Source organism: Amblyraja radiata, chromosome 13 (assembly GCF_010909765.2).
Source record: "Amblyraja radiata isolate CabotCenter1 chromosome 13, sAmbRad1.1.pri, whole genome shotgun sequence".
Lineage (NCBI taxonomy): Eukaryota > Metazoa > Chordata > Chondrichthyes > Rajiformes > Rajidae > Amblyraja > Amblyraja radiata.
The window spans coordinates 53,766,157-53,781,413 of record NC_045968.1 but is presented as its reverse complement, the minus strand read 5'-3'; the positions used below and the strand labels follow the sequence as shown (position 1 = coordinate 53,781,413).

The 15,257-nt window shown below is 42.2% G+C and overlaps 1 protein-coding gene across 1 annotated transcript in view; it reads left to right on the top strand.

The window, feature by feature from the left end:
• The window catches only part of LOC116979505 (serine-rich adhesin for platelets-like), a 1,930,096-nt gene that overhangs the window by 971,413 nt on the left and 943,426 nt on the right, over nt 1–15,257 (top strand). The window contains exons 103-109 of the mRNA XM_033031015.1: nt 8,102–8,227; nt 8,553–8,678; nt 11,362–11,487; nt 11,738–11,863; nt 12,741–12,866; nt 14,098–14,223; nt 14,728–14,853. Of these exons, the coding sequence (XP_032886906.1) occupies nt 8,102–8,227; nt 8,553–8,678; nt 11,362–11,487; nt 11,738–11,863; nt 12,741–12,866; nt 14,098–14,223; nt 14,728–14,853 (882 nt within the window). The remainder of the gene's footprint in view (nt 1–8,101; nt 8,228–8,552; nt 8,679–11,361; nt 11,488–11,737; nt 11,864–12,740; nt 12,867–14,097; nt 14,224–14,727; nt 14,854–15,257) is intronic.

Here is a 15,257-nt window from a genome sequence, read left to right as displayed (position 1 = left end):
AATTGTCTGACAATAATCTTAGTGTCTGTAATAAGGTAAAATATCTAGGGCATATTATTACAGAACAAATGACAGATGATGAGGATATTTATAGGCAATGATGCATGCTGTATGTACAGGCGAAAATTCTCTTGCGTAAATTTGGTGCGTGTGCAGATGTGGTGAAGATGTCGCTATTTGGAGCATACTGCACACCACTCTACATTGCGCACCTGTGGTCGATCTATGGAAAGACAAGTATGCAGAAACTAAAGGTGGCATATAACGATGCCATGAGAGCACTGCTAAGGAAACCTAGATGGTGTAGTGCCAGTAATATGTTTGTGGCTGCAGGAGTCAGTACTTTAGACGCTATCCTAAGATCACATATATCAATTCATTTGCAGGATAAATGACTCTAAAAATGTGATTATTGTGGCCTTGTCAAACATAAGGGTTAGCACTACACGCTACGAATCCCAGCTGTGGAGACACTGGTATCGTTGTCTCGTTGTAGGATATTGATCATTCTTTTAATCTGGATTTTTAACTTATGTATTGTGTTTTTTTAAATATATATAATTTATGATGCTTTTATAAGTGATATACTAAGATTTTATATGTACTTTATGATATATAATATGCAATGCATTTTTTAAAATGTAATGTTGCCCCTTGTCTGGACCTCGAGTCCGTAATAAAGTTTATTATTATTATTATTATTATTATTATTATTATTCACTGTTTTCCAGACGTTTTGTGTGCAGTTGTGATCCAGGCTTTAGCACCAATGCAACCAACTCTTTGCATTGTGAAAGTAGAATGTTTTAAAACAGATGGTTTCTCAGACTTAGCACAAACTATTTGTAGTTGCATTTTTCACTGCCTTGTAAATCTTAGATTACCAAAAAATTGATTTTAATCATCTTAATATCAAATGAAAAATTATATAATTTAAATCTCCGTGAATCTTTAAGCATACATAATTTAATTATCTTCAATTTTTACTTCCATAAGATTCCCCCATTATTATTCTGTGAACTCAAAATATTAAACCTGTGATTTTCAATACTTTGGCCATTTCCCCAATGGGGGTGTAATCTTAAAACAACCCTGATGCCAAAAATTAATGTGGCAATGAGTGGCTAATGTTGAGAGTTAATGTTTCGTGGAGTCAAACAATATTTTTTTCCAAATGACACTCCATATGTATAATGACAGCCTGCAGTCTATTGCAATTTGGAATATTAAGTGACAAAGTTAGACCTGGCAAAGCCAATTGCAATACAACAGTTTCACATGTCATTTGGAGACACTAACAACTGCAGATGCTTATCATGGGTCCCGACCCTAAATGCTGTCTGTGGCCCAACAAATGTATTTTAGTCACCTGAATATTGAATGAGAAAGTATATCACTTCATTCTCAGTGATTCTTCAATATAATTATATTTTTAGTGGGGAATTGTAAAAGATTGATGTTAATTGTTATTTGTTCAGGAAGTTCAATTTTCACAATTAATATTACCCTCTCTAATCTAAATTTTGCAGCTGCATGTATTATTAATGTTACCAAAGATATATAAATATGAAGGTACTCTGATGCCAATGATATATGATGGCGAGTAGTTCACTTTCAGCTCAAATCATGTCACAGCAATATTCTTGTTGTGGCCTTCATTTACTATGCCAGCTGCAATGCAATAAGTCGACATGTCATTTTAACTTTCCTCCAGATATAAATGAATGTGCAACCAACACCTCAGACTGTCAACAAATCTGAAACAACACAATCGGAAGCTTCACGTGCAGTTGTGAGCCAGGCTTCAACAGTAACCTAACCAACTCTTCGTTTTGTGATGGTAGGAGATGTCAAATTAATAATTTCACCCATATTGTAAATAATATTCAATGTGATTCATGGGCCAGGTAGATTTTATACCCTTTAAAACAAACATTTATTAGTCAACTGGATAATGCGAGGGTAGAAAGACTTCTACAATTTCTCAATGTGAATTTATGTCATCCAAATCATAAACCATATTTTAATACACCTTTTATCTATTATTATATAAAACTGTGTGCCTGCCGCCGGCCGTCCGCCGTCCGTCCGCCGTCCGCCGTCCGTCCGCCGTCCGCCATCCGTCCGCCGTCCTTCCGGCTGCCTGCCTTTCTACCTTTTGATCCGTTCCATCGTGTGATGTCACAATGCCCAATGTTCACATATGTCCAATCGGAATGGATCCATTTACATATGCCATTGCAGGAGCCCCAGCCCCTGGTGAACGTTCCATCGTGTGATGTCACAATGCCCAATGCTCAAAGACATTGTTGCCATAGAGGGAGTACTGAGAAGGTTCACCAGACTGATTCCTGGGATGTCAGGACTTTCATATGAGGAAAGACTGGATAGACTCGGCTTGTACTTGCTAGATTTTAGAAGATTGAGGGGGGTTCTTATAGAAACTTACAAAATTCTTAAGGGGTTGGACAGGCTAGGTGCAGGAAGATTGTTCCCGCTGTTGGGGAAGTCCAGAACAAGGGGTCACAGTTTAAGGGTAAGGGGGAAATCCTTTAGGACCGAGATGAGAAAAACATTTTTCACACAGAGAGTGGTGAATGTCTGGAATTCACTGCCACAGAAGGTAGTTGAGGCCTGTTCATTGGCTATATTTAAGAGGGAGTTAGATGTGGCCCTTGTTGCTAAAGGGATCAGGGGGTATGGAGAGAAGGCAGGTACAGGATACTGAGTTGGATGATCAGCCATGATCATATTGAATGGTGGTGCAGGCTCGAAGGGTCGAATGGCCTACTCCTTTACTTAATTTCTATGTTTCTATGTTTCCCTCTCCTCACCCCTCTCCCTCTCCCACCCATCCCTCTCTCCCCCACCCCCTTCACTCTCTACCCCACCCCCTTCCCTCTCCCCCACCCCCTTCCCCCTACCCCTCAGTCCCTCTTCCACCACTCCCCCTACCCCTCCCTCCCCACTCTGCCACTTCTCTCCTCCCTTCCCCCTCCACTCTCCCTCCCCACTCTTTCCCCTCTCTCCCCACACCCTCTCCCCCTCCCTCCCTCCTCTCCTCCCTCCCCACCCCCCCTCCCCCACATCTCTCTCCCCATCCCCCTCTCTCACCCCCTACCCCGCTCTCCTTTCCCTCCCAAATATGTCCCGTTTCCTCCTCCTCCTCTCCCCTCCCTCCCCTCTTCTCACCCCCCCTCCCCCCACCTGTGTGTTTGGGGGTAGGTTAATGTGAGTGTGATGCCGCAGCCCCCCCCCCCCCCCGCAAACGCCGTTGGGGAAACAGACCCAACGGGTCTGCACTTGGTCTAGTGTTATATCAAATTGGAGACATTAATCCTCATGTTGTTGAATTGTAACGCACCCAAGTGAAATTTGTGATGCTGTTCCTCAAGTTTGCATGTGGCCTCGCTCTAGCAATAGAAGACAATCAGGGCAGAAAAGTCAGAATGGGAATGGGAAGGTTAATTAAAATGGTTAGCAACAGGGAGATCAACAAGCCTCGGCGAACCAAGCAAAAGGATCGCCAAGGCAATGCTTGGTCTTGCTCGTGTAAAGGAGGCCACAACAGGAGCACCAAATGCAGTAGACGAGGATGAAGACATGCACCTGGACCTCTGTTTCACCTTGAATGGAACGCTTGGGACCTGGAACGTTTGGATCCAGGAGGAGATTTAGGGAGAGGTGTAACTTCATCTGCTTATACCTACAACGTGCTGTTGTTTTGTTCTGACCCATCTCATAGTGCAGCAGCAAATACTACTAAACATAAAGATCAATGTTCCTAAGTTAGTTCCATTTACTGTGTTTGGCCCATATCCCCCTAAAACATTCCCATAAATGTATCTGTTCAAAATTTGGCAATTTATCAGTCAATTTATCAGCTCTAGGGGAGTGGCCTTGTGAGGTAAGTGTCTTGAGAGAAAAGTGTGAGTCTTTGGCTCGAGAATTGTGTGAGTCCTTGGCACAAGAGTCTTCGGAGAGGAGGCTGAGGAGAGGAAACTACACAAAAAGCTGGAGAGGACGGGATGCGGTGAACACATGACAGGTAAGATGAGAGTGTGATGCTTGCAGGATGTGGGAGGCCAGGGTCACGGATGGAGTCTCTGGCTGCTACAACTGTGGCAAGTGTGGCAAGGTTCAGTTCCTGAAGGACCATGTTGGGGCACAGGAGAAGCAGCTGGATGACCTCAGGGCCATCTGGGAAAACGAGAGTTTCCTGGACAGGACCTATAGTGAGATGGTCACGCCAAGGATACGGGAAGAACAAAGGTGTGTGACTGAGAGAAAGGGTGGTGACCGTGGAGTGTTGGAGACCCAGGTGACTGCGCCTAATGAAAACAGTTACTTGGGAACTGTCGGGTGGAGACGACGCTTCCAGTCCGAGCGGCGGTCACGTCGGTCACGTCGGTCACGTCGGTGGCTCCAATCCTAGAGATGGGACTTGGCCGGCGAGACCGACGTTGGACAGGGCCATAGTGGTGGGCTTCTCCATTATTCAAGGTGCGGACTAGAGATTCTGTGGAGGCAGGCGAGACGCTAGGATGGTCTGTTGCCTCCCTGGTGCCAGGGTTCAAGATGTCACAAACCAAATTCAGAACATCCTCGAGAGGGAAGGTGAACAGCCGGCAGTAGTTGTGCACGTGGGCACAAATGACATCGGGAAGAAGAGGAAGGAAGTTCTGCAACGTGAGTTCACAGTTAGGAAGAAGACTGAAAAGCAGGATTTCCAGGGTGGTTATCTCTGGATTGCTTCCAGTACCTCGTGCTAGTGAGGACAGGAACAGGGAGATAGGGGATCTGAATGTATGGCTGAGGGGCTGGTGCAGGGAGCAAGGATTTAGATTTATAGACCACTGGGATCTCTTCTGGGTTAGGGGTGACCTGTACAAAAGGGACGGATTACACCTTAACTGGAGGGGGACCGATGTTCTGGCAGGCAGGTTTGCTAGTGCTACACGTGTGGGTTTAAACTAAATAGTGGGGGGGGGAGGGAATGACAAATTGGGAGTATAAAGATGGAGTTAAAGGGGAAGTGAGTACAGGAAAAGTTACAAAAGACTCCCGAATTAATGGGAAGGAAAGTTCGAGAAGGGATAAGAGAGTGAGGTCACGGCCAATTGTGAGCGGAGTGAGAGGGGAGGTGAATACCGAGGTCAAAGTGTTGTATATTAATGTGCGAAGTATAAGAAATAAAGTGGACGAGCTTGAGGCTCAGTTAGAAATTGGCAAGTATGATATTGTGGGAATTACAGAGACATGGCTGCAAGAGGGTCAGGGCTGGGAACTGAATATTCAAGGATATACCTCCTATCGAAAAGACAGACAGGTGGGCAGAGGGGGTGGGGTAGCTCTGATGGTGAGGAATGAAATTCAGTCCCTTGCAAGGGATGACATTGAAACAGGAGATGTAGACTCTGTAAGGATAGAACTAAGGAAGTGTAAGGGTAAAAGGTTCCTAATGGGAGTTATCTACAGGGCCCCAAACAGCAGTCTGGATATAGGGTGCAAGTTGAATCAGGAGTTAAAATTGGCATGTAGTCAAGGTGATACTACGGTTGTTATGGGAGATTTCAACATGCAGGTAGACTGGGAAAATCAGGTTGGTACCCCAGGAAAGGAATTTTGTGGAGTGCCTCTGTGATGGATTTTTAGAGCAGCTTGTATTGGAGCCTACCAGGGAGAAGGCAATTCTGGATTTAGTGTTATGTAATGAACTGCATTTGATAAAGGAACTTGAGGTTAAGGAGCCATTAGGAGGTAGCGACCAAATTATGGTCGTTCAATCTACAATTGGAGAGGGAGAAGGGTAAATCAGAGGTGTCCGTGTTATAGTTGAATAAAGGGGACTATGGAGCCATGAGGGAGGAGCTGGCCAAAGTTGACTGGAATGATACCTTAGCAGGGATGACAGTGGAACAACAATGGCAGGTATTTCTGGGAATGATACAGAAGGTGCCGATCAGTTCATTCCAAAGAGGAAGAAAGATTCCAAGGGAAGTAAGGGGCGACCATGGCTGAAAAGGGACGTCAGGGACAGTATAAAAATAAAAGAGAAGAAGTACAATGTAGCAAATATGAGCAGGAAGCAAGAGGATTGGGTAATGTTTAAAGAGCAACAGAAGATAGCTAAAAAGGCAATACGGGGAGAAAAGATGAGGTACGAAGGTAATCTAGCCAAGAATATAAAGGAGGATAGCAAAAGCTTCTTTAGGTATGTGAAGAGGAAAAAATTAGTTAAGACCAAAGTTGGACCCTTGAAGACCGAAACAGGTGAATTTATTATGGGGAACAAGGAAATGGCAGATGAGTTGAACAGGTAATTTGGATCGTCTTCACTGAGGAGGACACAATCAGTCTTCCTAATATAATAGTGGCCAGAGGATCTGGGGTGACGGAGGAACTGAAGGAAATCCACACTAGGCAGGAAATGGTGTTGGGTAGACTGAAGGCTGATAAATCCCCAGGGCCTGATGGTCTGAATCCCAGGGTACTTAAGGAAGTGGCTCTATAAATCGTGGATGCATTGGTGATAATTTTCCGATGTTCTACAGATTCAGGATCAGTTCCTGTGGATTGGAGGGTAGCTAATGTTATCGCACTTTTTAAGAATGGCAGGAGAGAGAAAAAAGGGAATTATAGACCAGTCAGTCTGACATCAGTGGTGGGGAAGATGCTGGAGTCAATTAGAAAAGATGAAATAGCGGCACATTTGGATAGCAGTAACAGGAACGGTCCGATTCAGCATGGATTTACGAAGGGGAAATCATGCTTGACTAATCTTCTGAAAATTTTTGAGGAAGTAACAAGGAAAATGGATAAGGGAGAGCCAGTGGATGTAGTGTACCTGGACTTTCAGAAAGCATTTGATAAGGTCCATACAGGGGATTACTGGGCAAAATGAGGGCACATGGTATTGGGGGTAGAGTGCTGACATGGATAGAACATTGGTTGGCAGATAGGAAACAAAGAGTAAGGATTAACGGGTCCCTTTCAGAATGGCAGGCAGTGACTAGTGGGGTACTGCAAGGCTCGGTGCAGGGACTGCAGCTATTTACAATATACATCAATGATTTAGATGAAGGGATTCAAAGTAACATTAGCAAATTTGCAGATGATCCAAAGCTGGGTGGCAGTGTGAACTGTGAGGAGGATGCTATGAGAATGCGGGGTGACTTGGACAGGTTGGGTGAGTGGACAGATGCATGGCAGATGCAGTTTAATGTCGATAAATGTGAGGTTATCCACTTTGGTAGCAAAACCAGGAAGGCAGATTACTATCTAAATGGTGTCAAGTTGGGAAAAGGGGAAGTACAACGGGATCTGGGGGTCCTTGTTCATCAGTCAATGAAAGTAAGCATGCAGGTACAGCAGGCAGAGAAGAAAGCTAAAGGCATGTTGACCTTTATAACAAGAAAAGTTGAGTATAGGAGAAAAGAGGTCCTTCTGCAGTTGTATAGGGCCCTAGTGAGACCACACCTGGAGTATTGTGTGCAGTTTTGCTCCCCTAATTTGAGGAAGGACATTCTTGCTATTGAAGGAGTGCAGCGTACGTTTACAAGGTTGATTCCCGGGATGGCGGACTGTCATATGCTGAGATAATGGAGCGGCTGGGCATGTCTACTCTGGAGTTTGATGGATGAGAGGGGATTTCGTTGAAACATATAAGATTATTAAGGGTTTGGACAAGTAGAGGCAGGAAACATGTTCCCGATGTTGGGGGAGTCCAGAACCAGGGGGCACAGTTTAAGAATAAGGGGTAAGCCATTGAGAACGTAGACGAGGAAACACTTTTTCTCACAGAGAGTCGTGAGTCTGTGGAATTCTCTGCCTCAGAGAGTGGTTCTCTGGATACTTTCAAGAGAGAGAGAGCTAGATAGGGCTCTCAAAGATAGCGGAGTCAGGGTATATGGTGAGAAGGCAGGAACGGGGTACTGATTGGGGATGATCAGCCATGATCACATTGAATGGCGGTGCTGGCTCGAAGGGCCGAATGGCCTACTCCTGCACCTATTGACTATTGTCTATTGTGTTTTAAATGCTGTTACTTTGCATGCATCAAATACTTCCTCTGGCAGAGTAACTGAGTTTATTTCTTCAGATATCGATGAATGTGCACCCAACATCTCAAACTGTCATCAAAACTGCACCAACACAATCGGAAGCTTCCTGTGCGGTTGTTACCCAGGCTTCAGCATCAACATAACTAACTCTTCATTCTGTGATGGTAGGAAGTCTTTAAACACATAATTTGAAAAGTTAAGAATAATATTTAACATGGCAGTTCTTGTTACCTTGTAAAACGTCACTGGCCTAACGCATTAATTTTAGTCACCTTAATAATGAACGAAGAAAGGATAATATTTCATACTTTGTGAGTCTTCATACAATCGATACTTTATTTGCAGAACAAAGTGGAAAAGTAGGGATAACACTGCTATCCCTAGTATTATCTGTTCATTTGCGGATTTTTTGTTATGAAGTGTCAGTTTTCATAGCACAGGAAAATGACATAAAAGTATTTGACATGTCGTTCATTCCTTTTCCTCCAGATATCGATGAATGTGCAACCAACACCTCAGACTGTCAACAAATCTGCACCAACACAATTGGAGGTTATGTGTGCAGATGTGACCCAGGCTTCAGCATCAACATGACCAACTCTTCCCCTTGTAATGGTAGGAATTTTCAACTGCAAAGTTTTTCACAATTGGCAAAAAGATATATTTAGATCTTTTCTGTGACTTTCCACCTGAGAAATTTACTGTGCAATAAGAATATTTCAAAGTAGTACTAAATTATTAGTGGGAGAGTCTAGGTCTAGAGGTTATAGCCTCAGAATTAAAGGACATTCTTTTAGAATGGAGATGAGGAGACATTTGTTTAGTCAGATGGTGATGAATCTGTGGAATTGTTTGCCACTGAAGGCAGCTTCAATTGATATTTTTAAGGCACAGATAGATAGATTCTTGATTATAGCAGATGTTATGTGGAGAGGCAGGACAAATGAGTTGGGACGCAGAGAAAAATCAGCCAAGATTGAATGGTGGAGTAGACTTGATGGGCCGAATGGCCTAATTCTACTGCTTTCACTTATGACATTGTTATTTACTCTAAATTTTCACAGCCATTCACATAATGATGTGAAATCCATGTTGAGAATCTGCATTTTTCAATACTCCTGTCATTTTACCAGTGGATGCAACAACATAGAATATATAGAACATAGAATGTCCGTATATTAGCCAACCCTACACCTGAATTCATTTCCATCTCTTGATTTGAATTGATGATGTTTTAGTTGGCAAAGGCAAATGATATGTAAGTGTTTGACATGTCATTCATTCTATTTCCTCCAGACATTGATGAATGTGGAACCAACACCTCGAACTGTCAACAAGTCTGCACCAACACAATCGGAAGCTTCGTGTGCAGTTGTGACCCAGGCTTCAGTATCCATGTGACGGTTTGTGATGGTAGGAATTTTCAAATGCAAAGCCTCTTAATGATGGGAAAAAATGATATTGTTTGTTTTCACTCGATAGATTTATTTCTGTTAAGAAAATGCAAATGAAGACTGTTATTGATGAAGGATAGTAAATTTGCACAATTACATAATTAAAGGTGTGGAACCCAAATTGATATCCATCAATTTTCAATACTTCTGTCATTTGACCAATGTTGAACCAAAAACATGCTGCTTCACTGGAAAGGCTGGAATTGATTGACTGGCCTGTCTTCTCGTAGTTGCCAGAACTGTGCTTCAAACCGAATCACGGCATGATCAGAAATTACAAATTATAGTAAAAATTAAAAATATATATCCTTAATATAACAGTGCGTCCCCACGCATAATTGGAATCTCTTTGTAGTTTCATACAAATTTCATCATAAACATTGAAAATTTTAAGTGTCACTAGACAAGTGGGACCCGTTGGGTCCCTGTCACATGGGAGGCCTGGTCCCACAACACAACCCATTCCTTAATCAATATTCCACCACTCTTTTGATTATAAAAATATATATATACTGAGGGGGAGATGGTGAAGTTGTCACACTATTGAGGGGGAGAGAGAGGGGGGGGGGAGAGAGAGAGGGAAGAGGAGGAGAGTTGGAGAGGGGTCAGAGAGAGAGGGGATAGGAGAGAGAGAATGAGGGAAGAGAGGGGAGGAGGAGAGAGGAGGGGAGGAGAAGAGGGGAGAGTAGGGGAGAAGAGGGGAAGACAGGAGAGGGGAGGAGAGGAGAGAGGAAGGGAGGAAAAGAGAGGAGGGGAGCAGAGGAGAGCAGAAGAGAGGAGGGGAGGAGAGGGGAGGGGAGGACAGGAGAGGGGAGGAGCAACATCACATTGTGATGTCATTGTGGCAGTTGGCAGCCAGCTTGAGAGCCCATTGTGATTGGTGCACTGAGAGAGGCATTGTGACATAAGTCGGATTTATTTTTCTCTCTAAGCTGGTTGAGTTTGGGCTGTTTTCAAAATTTCAAGGTTCAAAAATTTCAGAAATATAGGTGGAAATACGACGGGGAGATGTTTATTGCCTCCATGGGGGAAAAGGTGAGTAGAATGTGTGAAAATGGGAATGCTGTGGCCTAGCCTTTGGAAGAAAATAGGAATTAACCAGATTGTGCCCAGATCTCTCTCTCTCACTCTCACACACACACACGCACGCACGCACACCCACACGCACACCCACACGCACACACACACGCACACGCACACGCACACACACACACACACACACACACACAAACAAGATAAAGTTTTAGTAATATAGATTTTTTAAAGGAATTAGAAAGCTCATTGTGATTTTGAAGCAAAGCAATGCTTTGTTGTGCATTATTGATGTTGAAATATCTGAGCCAGTCTGAAAACTCATTGTCCACAATTTGCATCAGGAGTAACAGCTTATTTCTCCAGATATCAATGAATGTGCAACCAACACCTCAAACTGTCAGCAAATCTGCACCAACATAATCGGAAGCTTTGCGTGCAGTTGTGACCGAGGTTTCAGCATTAATGTGGCCAACTCTTCGCTTTGTGAGGGTGAGGTGTTTTCAAACACAGTTTATTGTGGTTGGGGACTAATATTTTCTGCAGCAGTTCTTACTTCCCAGTAAATGTTTGCTGGCCTAACAAAAACATTTAACTAACTGTAATAATGAAGGAAAATGGATACAATTTTATTGTATATCAGCCTTCACTGAATGGATACTTTTCTTGCAGAAGGAAATGTAAAAGTAGGGATAAATTATTACACCTCTCTAACTTATTTTCCATCTCATGATATAAAGTAATGATGTTTCAGTTGGCAAAGCCAAATGATATGAAAGTATTTGACATGTCATTCATTCTTTGTCCTCCAGACATTGATGAATGTGGAACCAACACCTCGAACTGTCAACAAATCTGCACCAATACAATCGGAAGCTTCCTGTGCAGTTGTTACCCAGGTTTCAGCATTAATGTGGCCAACTCTTCGCTTTGTGATGGTGAGGTTTTCAAACATACTTTCTTGGCGTTGGGGAATAATATTTTCCCAGCATTTTGTACCTCCCAGTAAATATTTGCTGGCCTAACCAAAACATTTTATTCACTGTAATAATGAACGGGGGATAAATTATTGCAACTGTATAATTGTGTAACTTATTCACCGTCTCATGATATAAAGTGATGAAGATTCATTTAGCAAAGATAAATGGTATGAAAGTTTCAACAGGTCATTCACACTTTTTCCTCCAGACATTGATGAATGTGGAACCAACACCTCGAACTGTCAACAAATCTGCAACAACACAATTGGAAGCTTTGTGTGCAGTTGTGACACAGGCTTCAGCACCAATGTGATCAACTCTTCCCTTTGTGATGGTACGGTGTTTTTAAATGCAGTTTGGTTAATAATATTTAACATAGCCGTTCTTACAGCCCTGCAAAAGTTAACTGACCCAACACATTGATTGTAGTCATTTACATTGTCAAATTAATACCTTTGAGAAAGGCAGCCCCACATACTATTAAATATTATGATATTAAATGAAACAGTTTCAGTTGGCAAAATTGAAGAATATAATTCACAACCTCTCTGTCCCATTCTCTCTCTCCTCCAACCTACCTGGGGCCTCTCACACACACACCACTATTGCAGACACAAGAGTCAAGATAATAAAATGTTTATTTGCAGCAGCAGAACAGATAGGTGAACATAATAATCAGGAGACATTATAATAAACAACAAAAAGCACAATATCTAAAAACACACAAACAATATAGCGGTGTAAACACAAATACGAAGCCCCCACATCCCTAGTGCAATCAAGGTAGTTTGTAGTTCGGAGTTTAGTTAGAGCTTGTTGTGTTCAATAACCTGATGGTTGTTGGGTAGGATCTATTCCTGAATGTTGCAGTTTCCAGGCTCCCATAACTTCCCGAAGGCAGCAGTGAAATGCAAGCATGGCCAGGGTGGTGTGTGTCCCTGATGATGCTGGCTGCCATTTGGTTATAGGCAGTAGACAATAGGTGCAGAAGTAGGCCATTCAGCCCTTCGAGCCAGCACCGCCATTCAATGTGATCATGGCTGATCATGTTTTGTAATATCAAAGCAATATGCTGAGAGAAACAGATATTTCCATAATCTTGCATCAGTTAAGAGGCATCCTAAAGGCTATGGTATATTACAATATTAAGAGGCAGTCTCAGTTGGTAGCATGAAATGATATAAATAATATTGAGGGGTCTGTTCTTCCAGATATTGATGAATGTGCAACCAGAACTTCAAACTGTCAACAAAACTGCACCAACACAATTGGAAGCTTCCTGTGCAGTTGTGGCCCGGGCTTCAGAGCCAACGCGATCAACCCTTCACTTTGTGATGGTAGAATTTTTTAAACAGCTGGTTTCTTAGACTTAACAAACAATATTTAATGTTGCATTTCCAACAGTGTAGTAAAATTTAGAGGCTGTAACAAATGGATTTTAATCAACTCAATAGATATCATTGTATTCTCTGTGAATCTTTTCTAGACATTATTTCTACAGCATTATAAAAACAACAGTGTAAATCGTCAAAGGATATGGTATTTAAACTTCCACTTGTTCTCTGTCCCCCCATTACTCTGTGGAATACAAATATTAAACCTATGGTTTTCAATAGGTTTGACCATTTCACCAATGGGGATGTAAATTTGAAGGAAAACTGATGATAGTGATTCACGTGACAATGACGGGCTCACATTGAGCTACTAATAGAAGACCCACACAAAATGCTGGAGTCAGCAGGAAGGCAGCATCTTCGGATTGAAGGAATGGGTGACCTTTCGGTTCGAGACTTTTCTTGTCCCATTGAGTTACTCCAGCTTCTTGTGTCTATCTTCAGTGTAAACTAGCATCTGCAGTTCCTTCCTACACATTGAGCTACTTATTTTTGAAATACATTGTACTTTGCGTTAGTTCAGTATAATGACAGCCTGCAGTCTATTGGAACTGCAGACGTTGGTTTAAACCGCAGGTAGACACAAAAAGCTGGAGTAACTCAGCGGGACAAGAAAGGTCTCAAGCCAAAACGTCACCCATTCCTTCTATCCAGAGATGCGGCCTGTCCCGCTGAGTTACTCCAGCATTTTGTGTGTATCTTCTAAAAGTAGCCTCAATGTCTATATCTCTCGTTTCCCATAACCTCGGACTCGGTGGGCTGAAGGGCCTGTTTTCTTTGCTGTATCTCTAAACTAAATTAAAGAAAGATTATGATAGAATTCTAGAAGGGAAAAGATAGAATGGTTAGACAGATTGCAGGCAGATAAAATGTAATGCTGAAAAATGTAGTTCTTAGTGAGCAGAATAAGAAGAGATAATATAAACTGGAGAGTGCAATTCTAAAAAGGGTACAGTGAGATCTAATGCGATGTATGTATAATTGTTGAGATTGGCAGAGCATCTCTGGAGAGAAAGAATGGGTGACGTCTCGACCCGAAACCTTGCCTATTTCCTTCGCTCAATAGATGCTGCCTCACCCATTGAGTTTCTCCAGCATTTTGTCTATCTTCGATTTTCCAGCATCAGCAGTTCCTTCTTAAACATTGAATTGTAATTCCCTGGTTTTGTTCCAGACATCAATGAATGTACAACAAATACCTCAAACGGTCAACAAATCTGCACCAACACAATCGGAGGCTTCCTGTGCAGTTGTGCCCCAGGCTTCAGCACTAACTTGACCAACCCTTCGCTTTGTGATGGTAAGTGTTTTCAAATACATAGATTCGCAATTTTAAGGAATACTCATTAAGGTGGTAATTACCCTGTAAATCTGTGTGGCCCAAATGAATTTTAGTCACTGGAATATTATATGGAAATGGATGTCATTTCATTCTCAGTGACCCTTCAATATAATCATATATTGACTGCAGAAATGTAACAAATGTAATCTTCCACAATTCACATTCCCCTCTCAAATCCAAATTAGCATCTGCAAGTTTCAATAATAATGTAATTTCACCAAAGAATATGTAAATATGAAGATACTCTGATCTCAATGATATATGAAGCCAAGTGTGGCACACACTCACATTATAAATGCCATAAAGGCAAGGGAATATCACTAAGGCCATCATCATATGCAGTGTTGCTACTGTATAGTGACATCCTGCAGACAACTCTAGTTCAGAATATTTAAGTGACAACGTCAGCAAAACCAAATAACGTGCAAGTGTGTGACATTTCGGTCACTTGTTTTCCTTCAGATATTGAAGAATGTAAAGCCAACACCTCAAACTGTGAACAAGTCTGCATCAACACAAACGGAAGCTTCATGTGCAGTTGTGACCCAGGCTTCAGCACCAATGTGGCCAACTCTTCACTCTGTGATGGTAGGAAGGTTCAAAAGCTTTGTTTTTCACATATTGTGAACAATATTCAATGTGGCAGTTGGGCCACGTAGATTTGACGCCCTGTAAAACAAAGTATAATAATCACCTTTAAAATGTGAGGGGAGAAAAACATCCACAATTTTCTAGCATGTCTATGTTATCTAAATCATGCCCATCCATGTTTCAATGCTCCTTCCATTTCACAAAGCAATGTAAAACTTGAAAATACGGTGATGCTAATGATCAATGAAACCAAGAATGGCACGCAGTCGGCTGGTAACATTTCAAAGCATCAAAGCAATATTTGATAAAGACAGTACAATTTATTCTCTTGGATCATTAAAGTCACATTCTATTGTCAATAGCATATTATGATATTAAGAGAGAGAAATGCACTTGGCAAA